Below are 16,544 nucleotides of genomic sequence, written 5' to 3' on the forward strand. Positions count from 1 at the left end.
TCTTCCAGCCACATGCAGCTCCTGTTTATTCAGCAGGCCAAGTATCGAATGAAGACTTTAATTGTTCCAGTGGAGTTCCATGAGTTTTGCACCTTCATAGTTTCCCCCCTCCCCCCCAGAGAAATTAATGCAAATTACCACATGGATTCTATTTATTTCATTAAACGTGCTAGTTTAATACTTCCAGGAGGGTTCCCCTTCTGTTGAAGGCATCCTCGACACTGTTGTGTTTGGCTTACAGTAATACAATCTCCATTACTTTTGCAGATTCAGGTACCTGTGTGTATCGCTCTTTAAATGTTGCGCAACGTTCTTCCGCCTTTTCCCCTTTCCAGCTGAGTCACGTCACGCAGTCTCCACGCTACTCCATGTGGAGAGAGGTTGGAAGTGCACATAGCTCACTGAGTTTCACTCGTGCCGTCCTTCAATTTAACCTCCCCCTTACCACTGGAAGACTTAAGCATTTAGTGCAACCATGTAAATCTTCCATCACCATCCATTCTCCAGTTCCCGAAGCACGCTCAGCGCAACAGATAGCCGATATCGAGTAAAGAATTCTCAAAAACATCAAATTTCCCCCTCCCCATTTTCAGGCCTCTGATTGAGAAGGCAGACGAGCAAACTATGCCCAACTCTCTGCCGATGATACTGCTAAACCAGGCGCATAGCGGAAACCACCACCTTCTGGGAAACTCACCCTGCCCCACTGAGATCGGGATCTTGCTGTGCAGGGGACGAAGCTGTATCTGACCACGCATCACGTTGCTGCCCGACTGCACTTCAAACTTGCTCAGTCTGCCTTTTCACCCATAAAGCATTTTGATGGCATACTATGATTCCTCTCCAATATTGTCACTCATAGCTCTTCCTCTTCTGGAGGGGTTGGTTTCCTCATTGGGGTACAGTTCCATGGGCACAAGCCACCCCGTGTCATTGTTTCATCGTCGGCTTGATATCGAGTGGCGGCAAGCTAGCCAACTGGGGAGGATGCCACAACCGGCCCCTATCCTGTCCTCGGCACGCGTACACGTTCAGTAGGGCATCCCCTTATAGCGATTGGGAGGGGAAACCCTGGCCCATTTGTCCGTTGGTAACCCCAGGATACTACAGCCGACTGCAGCAACCCTAATGCCGCCCCAGGTGAGATCAGAAAATTCACTACAGACTTGGGGTCAAACACGAGTCCCCCCTGGTCAAGGAGACTTTATTTCTGAGCCATCAGGGCATCAAGATAAATTTCAGACTGTTTTCAGCTTCAAATAAACAAATGCATACCCTTAAACCTCTCACCAATACAGATCAAAACAGCAATGTTTTTGGCTCCATGTGAGCTCTTAGCTTGCGGCACTCTGTGCAATGTCAGAAAAAGTGGGTCAGATTTCTGGAAAGAATCCCAGACATGTCTAACACTAAAGAAAACATCTCAAAAGGCCTCCCAGGTCACACATGGGTTCAATAACCAAGAACAAAGCTGCACTTTACAGTGCAAAAGCAAAATACTGCAGATAGTGGAAATCTGAAGTAAAAGCAGAAAATGCTGGAAACACTCAGCAGGTCAGACGACAGGTCATCGACCTGAAACATTAACTCGGTTTCTCTCTCCACAGATGCTGCCTGACCTGCTGACTATTTCTGGCTTTTTCTGCTTTTACTGCACTTTACAGTTGAAATTGCTTCATAAATCAATATTATTATTAGGAATAAAAACTGCCAAACTGCTGGCAGCCTGTTCTCTAGCCGCCTTCAGAAACTGCCCGATGCTCACTTTGGCAAGAGAACAGGTTCTATAAAACTAAAAAGCACTGGTAGAAAAACAACAGACAGTGACAACTGACTCTGAAGTTGGTGACAATCTGGCTCAGCTATTTGGGTCAATTTTTTAGGGTCCTCCCTTATAAACCAAAGTGAAATAAATGAGCTTCACTAAATCTTGTGATTTCTCTGCTGCTCAGTATCTCAGTGTAGAATATAAGAGCAGGAAAGTTATGTTAGAACTGTATACAACACTAGTTAGGCCACAGCTAGAGTACTGTGTGTAGTTCTGGTCACTACATTACATTAAGGATGTGATTGCACTTGAGAGGGTACAGAGGAGATTTACGAGGATGTTGCCAGGACTGGAAAACGTTAGCAATGAGGAAAGATTGGATAGACTGGTGCTGTTTTCCTTGGAACAGAGGCGGCTGAGGGGAGATTTAATTGAGGTGTATAAAATTATGAGGGGCCTAGATAGAGTGGATAGGAAGGACCTATTTACCTTAGCAGAAGGGTCAATAACCAGGGGGCATAGATTTAAAATAGTTGGTAGAAGGATTAGAGAGGAGATGGGGAAAAATGCCTTCACCAAAAAGGGTGGTAGGGGTCTGGAACTCACTGCCTGAAAGGATGGTAGAGGCAGAAATCCTCACATTAAAAAAGTACTTGGATGTGCATTAAAGAGCCGTAATTTACAGGGCTATGGACCTAGTGCTGGAAGGTGGGATTAGGCTGGGTAGCTCTTTTTCAACTGGCAAGGACACGATGGACCAAATGGCCTCTTTCTGTGTCGTGATTTTTCTATGATTTTATGATCTCAGTATTTCCATTTCCTCACCTGGACTACATAGAATACACAGGTTATTCGGCCATGCAGGCGGGACATTTTGTGTCATGTACTCGGAGGTCACAGCCGCCTAGCACCTGACTCAATATCCAGCATGCACTGCAAAGCAAACGGGCACTGAGAAACTCAAACACAAGCAGGAAATGCTGGATCAGGCATCAGCTGGGGCGAGAGAAACAGTCAACGCTTCAGGTCAATCTTCTAACGAAAGGTCAACGACCTCAAACGTCAACTCCGTTCCTCTCTCCACAGATGCTGCCTGACCTGCTGAGTATTTCCAGCATTTTCTGTTTTTATTTCAGATCCCCAGCATGTACTGAGAAACTCAGAACTGGTTTGCCGTTGCTCCTCCAGCCTGGATATCCATTTGCGCTGCTTCCAAATTTGTTGGTAGGCCCACAGAATTGGCGGTGATGGGAAATCTCTCCCGCGTCCATTTTATGGTTGAGATACCCATGGAGATGATCACACAGAGGGAAATTAGCTCAGTTGCCCGCTAACACTTATTTTGTTGTACAAATACCAACACCGAGTGTTTTTCTTCTCTCCCTTCCACAACTTCCTTGAACCGCAAGCTGTTGTTGGGTCACCAGTGCCCGAATCGGCAATCGAAAGCATTCCGAAGCATCCACAAAAAGCAGCTTGCTGGATAGCCTCCTGCCAACCGCACCACCGCCCCCCCCCCCCACCCCACCCTTCCCCGGCCCCTCTCTGTGCAAAAGCTCAGACTCCATTTGGTAAAACACAAGTAAGCTGGGAACCCGCTGAGGTGGCGGAGTGAGAGAACCGCGCCTACAAACCCATGTCTCGCAGCCCCGTGAAATCGAGTGGTGCTCCTGCAAGATGCAGCATTATCGGAGCACCACCTCCTCACAGCTGACAGCAGTGCCCCGCTCTTCGAAATAGTGCCTTTTACATCCACCCGAGGGAGCAGACGGGGCCTCGCTTTAATGTTCCACCTGAAAGACGGCACCTCCGACAGTGCAGCACTCCCTCAGTACAGCACTGGGAGTGTCAGGCTGGATATTAGTGCTCAAGTCTTTGGGCCCAAGTTTCCACATGATTTGCGCCTGATTTTTAGGAGCAACTGGTGGAGAACGGACTATCTTAGAAATCGCAATTCTCCACATTTTTTTTTCTGCAGTTCTAGTCAGGTAGAACAGTTCTACTTTGGAACAGAATTTTTTCTTCAAAAGGGGGCATGTCCGGCCACTGACACCTGATTTCAAAGTTTCCACAGTGAAAACGTACTCCAAACTAACTTAGAATGGAGCAAGTGAAGATTTTTGTAGAACTGAAAAAATCTGTTCTACACATTAAAAAATCAGGCGCAGGTTACAAATTAGGCGTCCAGAACGAGGTGGGGGGGGAACTCATTAAATTCTACAATAAATCCTTATTTATACTTCTACAAATATTATAAAAATAAATCCAACCTGAATAAACATTTATAAGCATAGAAAAGATTAAATAAACCATCTTCCTACCTGTGTGAAAGTGCTTCAGGCACAGAGAATGCTGCAGTCAGCCTGAGGCGCCTGTTCTTCCCGCGGGCGGGGAAAGAGGGGAAGAGGAGGCGCCGATCTTCCCGCGGGGGGGGGGGGGGGGGGAAGAGAGGAGGCGCCCGTTCTTCCCGGGGGGGGGGGGGGAGGAGACAGTGAGAAGGCTGCAATTGCTGATGGCAATGTGCTTTTATTAAAAAAATGTTCAAAAATTAAACAGCTACAAAGAACTACAAAAATGGCCGAGTGCCAATGTTTTTTTCACGCTGCGCGTGCGTGAACGCTCCAACGCGCATGCGCAGCGTTGCCGGCAGGAAAAAAGCTCATTTAAATAGTACCCACCCCCTCCCACTTACAAAACTGGCGCGAGTGTAGGCTCTGCCCCCCTGGACGCCGCGCCAAACAGACAAGGAGCTGCAGAACGCTCCAGAATCGCGAGTTTTTTTTTAGGCGCCGTTTTAGGCGCGAAAAACGGGCGCCCAGCTCGGAGGGGCGCCTGTTTTTTATCGTGTGGAAACTTGGGCCCATGGAGTGGGATTTAAACCCACAACCTTTTGACTCGGAGGAGAGAGTGCTGCCCACTGAGCCACAGCTGACACTTTGGTTAATCTTGGGTTACTGCAGGCTCTTCTGCACAAATATATATTACCCGCCTTTATCATCTTGACATACACTACCTCTTAGTGTTTTCTGTCCTTTTCACCTCTCGGTCTAGATAGTTCAGCTTTTCTTATTTCAAATTACTCTCTTAAGTAAGTCTTACCTTACTACAGTGTCCAGAGTGTTTTCGCTGGTCCTGAAATCAAGTTAACTTTCTGACAACAAGCCTTGGATAAGAAGTGGGAAACGTTTCTGTAAATTGCGTTAGCTGCTGGATCGATCCTGTGTCTCCCCTGGAACTTCCTTCTGGCTTTGAAAAGCACCGAAGCATTGTAACCTCAGACCTCCTTTAGACTAACTCAAGAGAATTTAATGAATATATGACAGTTACACACACACATATATCTATATAAAAATGAATGTAGTATCTATACTAAACTATTTTCTGTTGTACATAGTTATATTATTTTGTACTTTTCAACTGCAGAGCTAAATGTCTTGAGCTATTCCAAACCAACTCCTTTATACGAATGGTTCTTGAATAACTTGCGACCCTGCTCCCTCCCTCAAGAAAATCTGCTGAGAGACAACAGAACAAAACTCAATAACATTCATATCGCATTAGGCTGGGGACGCAGTTTTAACTGCAGCTGGATTTAAGCTCCTGATATGATGTGACTGGGTTAAATAGATCTCTCCACTCAGCCAAAACTCGACACAAATGCTTCATTTCTGTCGCAAATCCCTTCCAAATAAAAAAACACTTCTAACTCACACCACATCCAAATTAAGATGGACTAGATAGCTGTAATGTTCACCCACAAATGTTTTTATTGTTTAATTTTAAAACCATGAGTAAAATATAAATATCAGTTCTTTCAGGCAAAGGATACGGATAGTATCAAACACGTTATTTTCACTATTCACAGGAAAGCACTCAAAACCACAAACTTGGAGAAGTCATTCACCTTGAGACAGCAAATAAATTCTCGGGAAAATGTAATATATGCAAAAATTAATAGAAATGACGAAATAAATACATTTGTCTACTACAAAGACTTGGCAACCGTTGCTTTGCAATGACCTCACTTGAAGCTCAGAGAAAGTCTCTAGTTACTCGAGAGCAGAGTGCAATCCATGATTTGTGCTGACCTTCGGTGGTGTTGAGGGTCAGGTGCGTGCTTTCTGCGGACTGCTGGCACTGGCAGGAGAAATTAGAACTGCACTGCTCCGGGAGAAATGTTAAACAGAGATGGGTCAAACATCTGTCCTTTAAATGGTGAACCTTCAGCGTCCCAGCCTTTCTTCAACATCTCGTGCACTTTCTAGAAAGTCAACAAAAAACAGTTCAAGAAAAGGTGAGGAAAATAAGAACGTAAGAAATAGGAACAGGAGTTGGCTATTCAGCCCCTCGAGCCTGCTCCGCCATTCAATAAGATCATTGTTGATCGACTTCAACTCCACTTTCCTGCGCTATCCCCGTATCCCTCGACTCCCTTAATATACAAAAATCTATCAATCTATGTCAAAGACTGAGCCTCCACAGCCCTATGGGGCAGAGAATTCCAAAGATACACCACCCTCTGAGTGAAGAAATTTCTCCTCATCTCAGTCCAAAATGGCCGACCCTTTATTCTGAGACTGTGACCCCTGGTTCTAGACTCCCCAGCCCGGGGGAAACATCCTCCCTGCAGCTACCCGGTCAAGCCCTGTAAGAATTTTGTATGTTTCAATGAGATCACCTCTCATTCTTCTAAACTCTAGAGAATATAGGCCTAGTCTACTCAATCTTTCCTCATAGGACAATCCCCCCATCCCAGGAATCAGTCTGGTGAACCTTCGTTGCACTCCCTCAATGGCAAGTATATCCTTCCTTCGGTAAGGAGACCAAAACTGTACACAATACTCCAGATGCGGTCTCACCAGGGCCCTGTATAATTGCAGTAAGACGTCTTTACTCTTATATTCAAAACCTCATAATAAAGGCCAGCATACCATTTGTTTGCTTTCTTAATTGCTCACTGTACCTGCATGTTAACTTTCAATAATTTGTGTACAGTTCCAAGGACATCTAGGTCTCTCTGAATCTGCCATTTGTCACAGTTTGCAACAACGTAAGCCACATACACGAGTTGCTGCATGGATGTGTGCTCAGGAATGCAAGGTAAATACTGCCAGATGAAACAATCGTCTGTACATTTACAGTTGTAATAAAAGAGAGTGAAAGGTAGCAGGAACGATTGGGAGAAGGTAGAACAGTGGATATCTGCGCTCCTCTAATTCTGTCCTCGAGCATCCCCGATTATAATCACTCCACCATCGGTGTCCCTGCCTTCAGCTGCCAAGCCCTGGAATTCCCTGCCTAAACCTCTCCACATCTCGTTCCTCCTTTAAGATGCTGCTTAAAACCTACCTTTTTGGCCAAGTTTTTGGTCGCCTGCCCTAATTTCTCCTTATGTGGATTGGCGTCAAATCTTTTGTCAAAATACTCCCGTGAAGCGCCTTGGAATGTTTTATGACATTAAAGGCGCTATATAAACACAAGTTGTTGTTGCTAAATTGGCACTCTCATTCTGAGAGACATCAGGTTCAGGTAGGGTGGGAAATGGAGGCCGAGCAGGAGAGAGCTCTGAGGTTTCGATAAAATCGTATTATTGCAGCAAGTGAAGAAGGTTCACTTCATCCATCCTGTGGGGTGTCTGACCTTGGAGGTATGGGTGCCAAACATTTAAGTATTCTATAAAACAGCACTCCGCGCCCCTCAAAAACCATGCTTAACTTAACATGTACAACCAACGTAGCAACATACTAGCCCTGTCATTTACATCCACACCCAGAATCTATTTAATCACATCCATGGCCCTCCATTCCCTGGTCAATTAGTGTTCCATCCACTACTTTTTAGAATGATTCCACCAGGCGGTGGTTACCCACCATCAGTAGCTGCCTTTTGTCACCAACACTTAAGTGTGTACAAGTTAAAGTTTGAATTTCATAACAGCTTTGATAAAGATTACATAGAAACATAGAAAATAGGTGCAGGAGTAGGCCATTCGGCCCTTTGAGCCTGCACCACCATTCAATAAGATCATGGCTGATCATTCACTCAGTACCCCTTTCCTTCTTTCTCTCCATACCCCTTGATCCCTTTAGCCGTAAGGGCCATATCCAACTCCCTCTTGAATATATCCAATGAACTATCAGCAACAACTCTCTGAGGTAGAGAATTCCACAGGTTCACAACTCTGAGTGAAGAAGTTTCTCCTCATCTCAGTCCTAAATGGCTTACCTCTTATCCTTAGACAATGTCCCCCCACCGGTTCTGGACTTCCCCAACATCGGGAGCATTCTTCCTGCATCTAACCTGTCCAGTCCCGTCAGAATTTTATAAGATTCTATGAGTTCCCCTCTCATCCTTCTAAACTCCAGTGAATACAGGCCCAGTCGATCCAGTCTCTCCTCATATGTCAGTCCTGCCATCCCGGGAATCAGTCTGGTGAACCTTCGCTGCACTCCCTCAATAGCAAGAACGTCCTTCCTCAGATTAGGAGACCAAAACTGAACACAACATTCCAGGTGAGGTCTCACGAAGGCCCTGTACAACTGCAGATTGGTCTGTGAACTGGATTAAGGGGACGGGGGAAGGGAAAGAGCAAGCGAGACCCAACTAAAACCCAGCATCTTCGGCCCACTTTTTAGACAGAAGGGAAAGCAGCCAAACTGGTTTGATTTTACCCGGAGTCGACAGCAAGAAAAACCGGTCACATAAGCATTCCTTAAAATGGTCTTTAATGATCCAAACTGATTTGGCTGCCATTTCATTCTGCCATCAGCACAAATCTATATTTAGATGTAATTAGGACATGTCTCCTGCAGAACATTTACCTACAGCTAAATGCTTTGTCAATAGCATCATTGTGTGGTAGCTACAATTCACTGCAGGATTCTGGCCCACTTGTGGTGCAGCAAAACACATGCCAATGAGCAACGTCAGTCACACTATGAGAAAAAAAACTAATAGAATTTGCAGGTAAAGTGACTTAAGGACAAGGGAACGAAGCTTGCGTGGAACGTGCAGCACAGAGACAGGCTATTCGGCTCCACACGAGCCTAATCCCACTGCTGTTGGGAAATGAATTGAATGATACAGCATTGGAGCAGGGGGGGGTGGGGGGGGGGGGGGTCACACAAGCAGACCCTTGTCTTGTAATCAAAATAATGAAAGTGAAGAAACATTTTGGAATCACTGGTTGGTAAAAGAAAGCCTCATCATAAGAACAAAAGAATTAGGAGCAGGAGTAGATTATACTGCTCCTCAAGCCTGTTCCGCCATTCAATGAGGTCATGACTGACCTCAACACTTTTCCGACTGATCTCCATATTCCTCAATTCCCCTAGAGTCCAAAAATCTCTCTCTCTCAGCCTTGGGACGTTTTACTACATTACAGGCGCTATATAAATACAAGTTGTTGTGGTTGCTGGATATACTCAATGATTCAGCATCCACAGCCCTCTTGGATAGAGAATTCCGAGGATGAAGAAATTTCTCCTCATCTCAGTCTTAAATGGCCGACTCCTTACCCTGAGACTAATCCCCTTAGTTCTAGCCCGGGGAAACAACCTCTCAGCATCCACCGTCTACAGACAGTACCTTCACCACACGGACTGCAGCGGTTCAAGGTGGCGGCTCACCACCACCTTCTCGAGGGTAACTAGGGACGGGCAATAAACGCTGGCATTGCCAGCAGCGACCACATCCCATAAATGAATTTTTAAAAATCAGAATTAATTTAAAAAATTATTATTATTTTTTTTTAAGTGCAGTAATTGCTGTTACATAGGCAAATGTCGCAATCATCCAAAGCAAAATAACACAAACAGCAATTTTATCTGCTGTTGGCTCATTAGTGGTGTTGGTGAAGACACAAGAACACCCTACTTGTCTTTAAATAGTGCCATGGAATATAAAACATGTACCTGAACCACAAAAAAAAAGCAAGTGGGTCTTGCTCAATGTTGTTAACCATGCAATACTCCTTTGGTACTGCACTAGAATGCCAGCTTAGAGTTTGGATTCAATTTAATGACCCGCAACCTCTTGACTGAGAATCAAGCACATGGCCAAACGAGGCAAGACAGCACTGGAATTAACAACTTGCGCTTTTAGCGTAGTAAAATGTCCAAGGACGTTTCACAGGAACGTTATCAGACAAAAATTGACACCGAGCCCAAGAAAGAGACATTAGGACAGATGACCAAAGGCTTAGTCAAAGTGATAGGTTTTAAGGAGCGTCTTCTTCAGAATACCAGCAGTGTGTGTACGGGAGGGACACAAACCAATTCTTATCCCAGTTTTCACTGGAGAGTCCAAAATTCCAGATTCACGTGAGCTGGTTCTCTGCTTGAACGGAATATGCATTTGGCCAAGCTGATTGGCCCAGGGGAAAAGTCATGATTAAAGGATGAAACTTTTCATAAACAATTATGGGAGCTAGGGGGGAGGGGAAATTCACCGGGCACCACTCCTGCACACCTCCAGTTCAAGACCATCTCCGTTGGGGCACTAGTTCACAAACTACACAAGTAGTGGTAGCTATATTCTGGTCCATTCAAGTGTAACATAATATAGAAAATTCTTATTCCATAAAAATCCTGATGTTTGCCAGCAGGTTTGTTTTTTTAAATGTCTCATTCTGCCCTGAACTGCATTTTTCTCATTTATTCCTTCCACTCTTTTGCTTTACTGCTCCTTTTCTGACTCTCTCCTTTTTTGCCCTCTTCCCCATCCCATTTCTTTGCTCGCTCTGGATCTCTCTCTCTCTCTTTCTCTCAACATTGCAGCAGCCCACAGAGTTTTTGTACAATGGCTTCAAGATTTCAACACGCGGACAAAACACAGTCGTCAATCGGTCACCAGGTAATCGGTCTGTGACGGACTACTTACACCAACAGGGCAGGGCTGGCCACAGGAAGAAAAGATTTTAAACTGTATTTTCCTTCAAGGTTACCCTGTGCCAGTGTGGGCTTGGTCCCGAGAACCTGACCTCAACGATCAGCAGAAGTGCACAGGTTTCCCCTGCCAGCTATATTATAAAATACAGGATCCCCATACAGACTGAAAGCCGACAGAGTGACAGTCCACAACACAGGTTGTTTCTCCAGATAATGGTCCATGAAACGGGGAGGCCTTAAAGAGGGCGAAAGTTACAAGGTGGGGGGAAATTTATTTAAATAAAAACGTTGACATTTTTATCTTCAAAAAGCACTCTCAAGTTTATCATAATGTGGAACTCGAGTTACAATCATGTCAAAGACTCTTTTATAATGGGCCACTTGATTATCTAACACTGAAACTTTGTGCAGTGATGCCCGCATTTCCCGTTGACATAACACACAATCGCAATTCTCGTAATCCTCACGCTAAACCAAAGTAGTCTTAGAGAAAATGAAGGCATTCTATCAGCTTGGTCCTTTTTTTTTGCATAGACATTTAAACAATTAAGTCATTTACTAAGTTTCATTTAACAGGTTGGATTTTACTGTAAAACACTTTTATTTAGGTCCATGCTATACTTAAAGGATTCCCCAGTCATCAAATGATTATTCAATTTAACTTCTGTCACAATAGTTAACCCTTCACTGTCCTCCTCCTCCTCCTCCTCCCACCTCCCCGCCATCTTTTAACTTTCTCCGCACCAAATATCATTTTCTGGGAAATGTATAGGATGGCCTCTGTTTAAGTCACTTTAAGTGATTGTTCTCTGCAGGTGTGCTGCAAATGTGAAATTTGATTATGTTGCAATTAGTCCCTGAAAGAACATACCTGCGTCTGTCTGTATGTCTTAATCTCACCGATGTCGGCAATTAGAAGAGTAACTCTCTGAAACCATCAGCCAAACACAGTGATACTTGGAGGCTGTTTGCTTTCAAAATAGTACTTGGATATTTAAAAAAACACTCAAATTAGGATGTAGAAAGTCACTGTGTATCTCTCAGCAAAAAATGCTTTCTGAAGGTTTTAGCACCATTATTAAGCACCAACTAAAACTACAACAGGTATTTTTTTTCTCTTGCCTGTCTGACTCTCTTTCATATGCACACAACCCCTCTGTTTTAGAACACACAATACGTTTTACCTCAATAAAGCTTTTGAAATTGGTCCTCGAGCTTCGCTTCAAATAATTTTGAGAGAGATTTTGTCAAAGGCGGAGATAGAAGCTAGCTTAAATGCTACTGATGCACACTGCAGGTGGTCAAACTATCGGGGGCCTGCCTTTAGGTAGCAGTGTCACAGCTCTGAGCAAAAATATAAAGGCCAAGTCCAGGCATTTGGGACAAGCAACACCTTCAAGGGATTAAAATTTTTTTTTTTTAATTAAGGCATTAAAGGACAATAAAATTCATAAGATTTATGTGAAATAACGATTTTTTTAAAAAGTTATTTTAAAACTTATTTTGCACATTAGAAATTTCAGTTACCTAAGAAAAAAATGGGAGACCAAGATTTTTTCCCCCTCAAAATGTTGAGTGATTCCACTAATTGCTTAACAAACCATGACTCTAAAATGTTGACATGTTCCTTATGGGGGGCTTTCCGTGACAAATGTTGATATTCAAGGGGTTACTAGAATGAAGGCCTGTGGACAAGAAGCATGGGTAATGCTGAAGGTCATTAATATACAACTAGATAGGTGGTCAGGGATTAGCAACTTGCACCCCACTCCTGATCACGTTCTTACCGTTTCGTGGCTCTGTGGTTTGCCCTGCATTTTCTGATGATAATCAAACGTTAGCCTGTCCAGCACTGCATGTTCCTCCTCGTCCACCGTCGCCATCGAGCGCTCTTTGTTTATTCTGTCTATGTCTATAGTCTCTTCGCCTTCTAGAATTGCATTCCACCAGTATTCCCCATTTTTATTCAGGTTAATCTGTTAGAAAAACAAATTATTTAAAAAGTTATTTCCTTTGCAAAACTGAACACTGGGAGCAGAGGGTGCAAATGCCCGACATGGTTGGAAAGTGAGTGGGCAGGGACAAACAAGAAAAACAGCATCCAATGGAATGGAACAGCTTCCATGCACTTCCTCCACTTGGAATGTATTTATTAGGGGCCATTTAAACAAAAACCTCATAGCATCTCTTGGGAATACTATATCCATTAAAAAAAACTTCGATTTATATAGTGCCTTACACAACCACCGGACGTCTCAAAGTGCTTTATAGCCAATGAAATGTAGTCACTGTTGTGATGTAGGGAAAGGGCCACCAATTTGCGCACAGCAAGCTCCCGCAAACAGCAATGTGATAATGACCAGATCATCTATTTTTTTGTTATGTTGATTTGAGGGATAAACATTGGCCCAGGACAGCGGGGAGAACTCCCCTGCTCTTCTTCAAAATAGTGCCATGGGATATTTTACATCCACTTGAGAGAGCAGACAGGGCCTCGATTTAATCATCAGAAAGACGGTACCTCCGACAGTGCAACACTCCCTCGGCAGTGCACTGGAGTGTCCAGCCTAGATTTTTAAAATTTTGTGCTCCAGTCCTTGGACTGGGACTTGAACCCACAACCTTCTGGCTCAGAGGAGAGCGTGTACCCACTGAGCCACAGCTGATACTATATCCATATGCATACACTGACTTGTTAAAAAAAATTGGGAAAGATACAGCTCAAAGCACAATACAGTCCTTTATTTCCACAGAAAGAACATCTCGGAATGCAATAGTTTGCATGACTGGGAAATGTACAAAACGGGCATTGGTGGCTTCAGGTCCATATTGCAAGGATGATGGGATGATGGGACCAGCTTGAAACATTCTCCACAGACAAGATTAATATACCCAGGCTGAACTCTGAGCAGTACAAGGATTCTCTTTGTCCAATATTTCCTCTTTCCCACACATTTAAAAAAAAAAGGGAAGGAAAATGAATAATATTGACTGTTAAGGGATGCATTTTGTTGACTCAATCAATTGCCATGGCAATAGTGCGGAAAGATAGGAGTTGAGGTAGAAAGTCAGCCATGATCTTATTGAATGGCAGGGCAGGCTCGAGGGGCCGAGTGGCCTTACCCCTGCTCCTATTTCTTATGTTACAGTGATAGACTCCTGTTATTTGCAGCAAGTTCTATATTTTTGTAAGTCTGTGGGGGGAATTTAATACCATTTAGTGCAATAAACTTAAATGTCATAAAGAAGATCTCAACATTAACAAACCCCAGCATTTAAGCATCAAGTGACTCGAAAAGGTTACATGCTATGGGGATTTTGACTCCACTTCTGTACCTCTGAACCCTGTCAAGGACTGCAGCGGTTCAAGGCGGCGGCTCACCACCACCTTCTCAAGGGGCAATTAGGGATGGGCAATAAATGTCGGCCTTGCCAGTGACGCCCACATCCCAGGAACAATAAATTTTTTAAAAGCCCTGTTGGAACCCTCCTGCAGCTATGTTCAATGGTAAATAGGAACAGGAGAAGGTCATTAAGCCTCCCCCCCCCCCACCCCCGGAGCTTGAACTGTACCAGAAATATTTTTCTTCACTCACAGCTTTGCTGTCCAGTCCTTCTGAAGATACATTCTGCCAGTCCAAGAGTATTGTACATTTCTTGCTGGGAGCGACTGCGTTTATGTGCATAAATGTTTAATTGGATCTTCAGTCGGAGATTCTTTCTGTGGCCAAAATTAATGCAATATATCTTTGGAGGTAGGGATTATGAGCGAGATTAAAAAAAAACTCAAAATAAATGTATAAACTGAACCATTTATTTTCTCAAAAAATTCCCAAATAAATCACGTGCACAGATCTCATTAAAATACGCAAGATTCGGAGGGGGATGGACAGGATAATTGCTGAGAGATTGTTTCCCCTGGCTGGAGATTTTAGAACAAAGGGGGCATAGTCTCAAGATAAGGAGTCTGCCTTTTAAGACGGAGATGAGGAGGAATTTCTTCACTGAGGGTTGTGAATCGTTGGAATTCTCTGCACCAAAGGGCTGTGGATGCTGAGTCATTGAATATATTCAAGGCAGAGAGAGATAGATTTTTGGATTCTTTTGGGAATCAAGGAGAAGATGGAGTTGAGTTCAAGGATCAGCCATGATATTGAATGGCGGAGCAGGCTCGTGAGGCCGTATGGCCTACTCCTGCCCCTAATTCTTATGTTCTTGGAAAAATAAAATGAATCAACCAGAGAGCTGGGTGCAAGTCATCCAGTCCTCTCGTAGGAGGTTATGCAACTTGGAACATACAGTGGAAAGTGATGGAGATCTTCAGCTTCAAATTATTAAGTTGGGTTTGAATAGAATTGTTCCAAACTCTGAAGACTCCTTGCAGGCAGATTAGACCATTCTGTTCATTGCAGCCATTCTTGACAACATTTGACATGGGAGCAGTCTTGATCCCAGTGGTGATCCTCTTCTGGTGCATTTGCACTACACCTCCGGAGCCAGGTGAAGTGGTTCTGCATTGCATCCCCAGTTATAAGCAAGGGACCTCTCCCTTTGCCCATGAACAGCCCAGGTGTTTGCTTGTGTCCACTGAAATCACAGACAGGAAATTTAAGGCGGTTGGCCCGTGATTTTGTGAGATGCACTGGTGGTGCTTGGGAGTCCTTTGTGCTGGCCCGTAAATGGAACATTATTCCTCAGTTTCCCACATTACAACAGTGACTACACTCCAAAAGTACTTAATTGGTTTTAAAGTGGTTTTGAGATGTCCGGTGGTCACAAAAGGCGCTATATAAATGCAAGTCTTTATTTTTTTCACTGTGAAAATGCAAACCTAACTCTGGATTTACAGGAGATACATTTAGCATTAGTGTGAAATGATAAGATGAAATTGAAACCCCAAACCTCTCTTGCACAAATCTTGACTGGCGATTTATAGCATCACCTCAGAGCAACACCCGCTCCCCCCCCAACATCCCTGACTGAAGAACGATACTTGCAACAAAGTGACATAGGAAGGGAATTTTTTTTTCTCATTTTGGAAAACTCGGTGACAATAGCAGAATTAAAAAAAATACTAAATTAAATAAAATGGTTTTTTTCAATAAATGTTTTCTTGATTCGCACATTTGGACATCACTGCCAAGGGACCTAGCTGGACCGATCTAATCATTAACCGGGGATAGCACCGTTTCAACTGGGCACGTTAGTTCAGCCCTTCATCATCAGACTCTGTCTCATTCAATGAGGTTGCCGTCAGAACTCAAGGACTCAGCAACAGAAAGGAGCACTTAAGGCAGGAAAGGAAAAAGACGTTACAATGAAAGATAATTCTCTGTGACTGATTTAAAAGAAGTGATATTAAGGTTTCCTCAGAGAGATACAGCCGATGTCTGCAGCAGCCAGACACGTCTTGATATCACGAAATATCAGTGAGTGGGAAACCTGTTATGTTTGGGGTTTTGTGGCTTTCGCAAGCCGATATATTTTCCACGCAGGTGGCTTTTAGAGCAGACTGCTTTGTGTAATAATAGTGCCTCACAGCAACTCACAAATCTCATTTCACCATTGGGCATAATATGTGGTGGAAAAATGATCTACAGGTAAAAACAATGCTGTTACATATCATAAAAATCAAGGCCGTCATAAGACAGCAAAAATACAGCGAAGAGGTGAACAGAAAAGGGACATCCCAGTGATGCTGCCATGTCCAAATTTATAACATAAGCAATAGGAGAAGGAGTAGGCTGTTCGAGCCTGCTCTGCCATTCAATAAGATCAAGACTAATCTTTGACCTCAACTCCATATCCCTTGATTCCCTTAAAATCCAAAAAAACTAGCAATCACAGACTTGAATATATAACAACTGAGTGCCCACTGCCCTCTGGGG

At 43.8% G+C, this 16,544-nt stretch overlaps 1 protein-coding gene across 1 annotated transcript in view; it reads right to left on the reverse strand.

Annotated features, from left to right (window-relative positions):
* Window positions 1–5,512: 5,512 nt before the first annotated feature.
* Window positions 5,513–16,544, reverse strand: part of nudcd3 (NudC domain containing 3) — a 31,673-nt gene continuing 20,641 nt past the window's right edge. Inside the window, exons 5-6 of the mRNA XM_070865433.1 lie at window positions 12,444–12,632; window positions 5,513–6,029 (exon numbers count right to left, since the gene is read on the reverse strand). Coding sequence (XP_070721534.1) covers window positions 5,919–6,029; window positions 12,444–12,632 — 300 coding nt within the window. The 3' untranslated portion in view covers window positions 5,513–5,918. The remainder of the gene's footprint in view (window positions 6,030–12,443; window positions 12,633–16,544) is intronic.

The sequence above is a fragment of the Pristiophorus japonicus genome, chromosome 22, assembly GCF_044704955.1.
Source record: "Pristiophorus japonicus isolate sPriJap1 chromosome 22, sPriJap1.hap1, whole genome shotgun sequence".
NCBI classification, from domain to species: Eukaryota; Metazoa; Chordata; class Chondrichthyes; family Pristiophoridae; genus Pristiophorus; species Pristiophorus japonicus.